General features: G+C 61.3%; 1 protein-coding gene across 1 annotated transcript; it reads right to left on the bottom strand.

Moving 5' to 3' along the window:
- Positions 1-522: 522 nt before the first annotated feature.
- LOC103213545 (tesmin-like) lies at positions 523-996 on the bottom strand (the record flags this gene model as incomplete). The annotated part of the gene is made up of 1 exon (XM_007959293.1): positions 523-996. A coding segment is annotated over exon 1 (474 nt), but the record flags the coding sequence as incomplete, so codon positions are not given.
- Positions 997-1,807: the final 811 nt, after the last annotated feature.

Genomic DNA, 1,807 nt, shown 5'->3' with positions numbered 1-1,807 from the left:
TTTTTGTGTACACTCGTTATTCTAACGTAAACAGGGTTCTTTCCTAGAGCCAACGACAGCTATCACAATCAACTGCCTTTGAGTTGATTCTCACACACAGTGACTCCATAAGAAAGAGTGGAGCTAATCTGTAGGGTTTCCAAGGCTATAATCTTTACAGAAGCCCCAGGAGCACTGAGCGCTTAGCCACGGTTCCACCAGGACTCCTAGCGGCAACAAGAGAGCCCTGGCTAACAATGCTTAACTGTTCTCTATTCTTTTGTCCTATGTTGTCTGTATCATTAGGCAGGATTTGAACCACTGACCCCAGCCATAATTCACTTTCACATAGAATGAATGGTTCACATGGGGGGAGCACAGCTCTGTTACAGAGACGTGCCCCATCTGGGATTAGCCAAACCCAGGGGCATGTGTGACTCCCAGAAAAATGCTTTTAGAGGAAACTTTGGTATAAACCTCGCAGTGTGGCATGCGCGTGTGGGAAAGCAGACACGCTGCCCCCATCTCCCAGGGGGCTCTTACTGGAATCACACGGAGGCCGGAGTGGGGGGCCCCTTCCCTGGGCCAGGCGCCCAGGGGCACAATGCTGGAACTCCTGTGCTGGGCCAGCAGGGAAGACAGGAAGTGCACGTTGTAGGCGGCTGGCGGGGCCCGCGGGAGCAGCGTGTCCTCCACCGGGCTGAGCTCGGGGAGGCCCGGGTGCTCAACAAGGACCTTCTGGTCGTCAGGCTCCGCCCCATGGAGTTCCACCTTGACTGCGCCCTTGCTGTCGGCACCCAGCGGGGCGTGCAGAGCCCGCAGCGGGGGCTCTTTGGCCTCGGAGTCGCTCAGGTAGGGGTCTTTGAACACGTGGAACTCGTCCTCCTCGAGTTTGATGGCCTCTGGGGCCTTCAGGACCACGTTCTCAGACGTGAACTGACTGTTGGCACCGAACAGGTCTGGCCCCATCTCGTCTTCCAGACTGGACAACGCGCCCAGCACAGGGATGTCGTCCATGTCAGCAGAGGGGACCACGGGTGGGCATCGCCCCTGCGCCCTGGATCCCACGAGGAGCAGCACCTGCAACCACGCGGGCAGGTGAAAGGGGTCCGCAAACCCAGCTACCTGGGAGGGGCTCCGCTACCCCTGCAGGGGTGAGCAGGGGGTCCCACACCCCAACTGAGAACACGGGGGTCGCACACCTCCTCTGAGATGACCAGGGGTCCCACACACCCCCGAACTGACCAGAAGGGGATCCCATACCCCCTGAGATGACCAGGGGGTCCCTTGAGAAGACTAGGGGGTCCCACAGCCCTAGATGACCAGGGGTCCCACACCCCGAGATGATCAAGCGGGCCCTTGAGATGACCAGGGGGGTCCTCCCACACCCCCTGAGAGTCAAAAACTGGACCTGGAGGTCGCGGGAGGCTTGGCTGGACCAGGATCCCGGAACCGCGGAGGCGCCTCGTCAGGCCTCAGCAGGAGACACACCTGGGCCTCCAGGCAGCTAACGACCAGCCAGAATGCAGGGCCGCCCCTCGCGCGTCAGGCTGTTGGCGGTTGGGGAAGGGGCGGGACGTTGGGTGGGTGGGGCGCGCATTGGGGGCGTGGTCATAAGGGGGCGAGGCCGTGATAGTGGAGGGGAGGGACAGGGAAGTGGGGCAGGACCTAGGGGCGGAGCGTGCAAAGAGCAGGGCAGAGTCAGAATGCTGAGAGTGGGGCGGGTGAGCGAAGTGGGGCGGGTAAGCAGAGGAGATGGAACCAGGGCACTCCAGGAGCAGGGCGGGGTCAGGGCAGCCAGGCGGGACCAGTGCACTCTGGGAAGGGG

This window comes from Orycteropus afer, unplaced genomic scaffold, assembly GCF_000298275.1.
Source record: "Orycteropus afer afer isolate SDZICR_OR568_19922 unplaced genomic scaffold, OryAfe1.0 scaffold06407, whole genome shotgun sequence".
Lineage (NCBI taxonomy): Eukaryota > Metazoa > Chordata > Mammalia > Tubulidentata > Orycteropodidae > Orycteropus > Orycteropus afer.
This window is presented reverse-complemented; position numbering and strand designations above follow the sequence as displayed.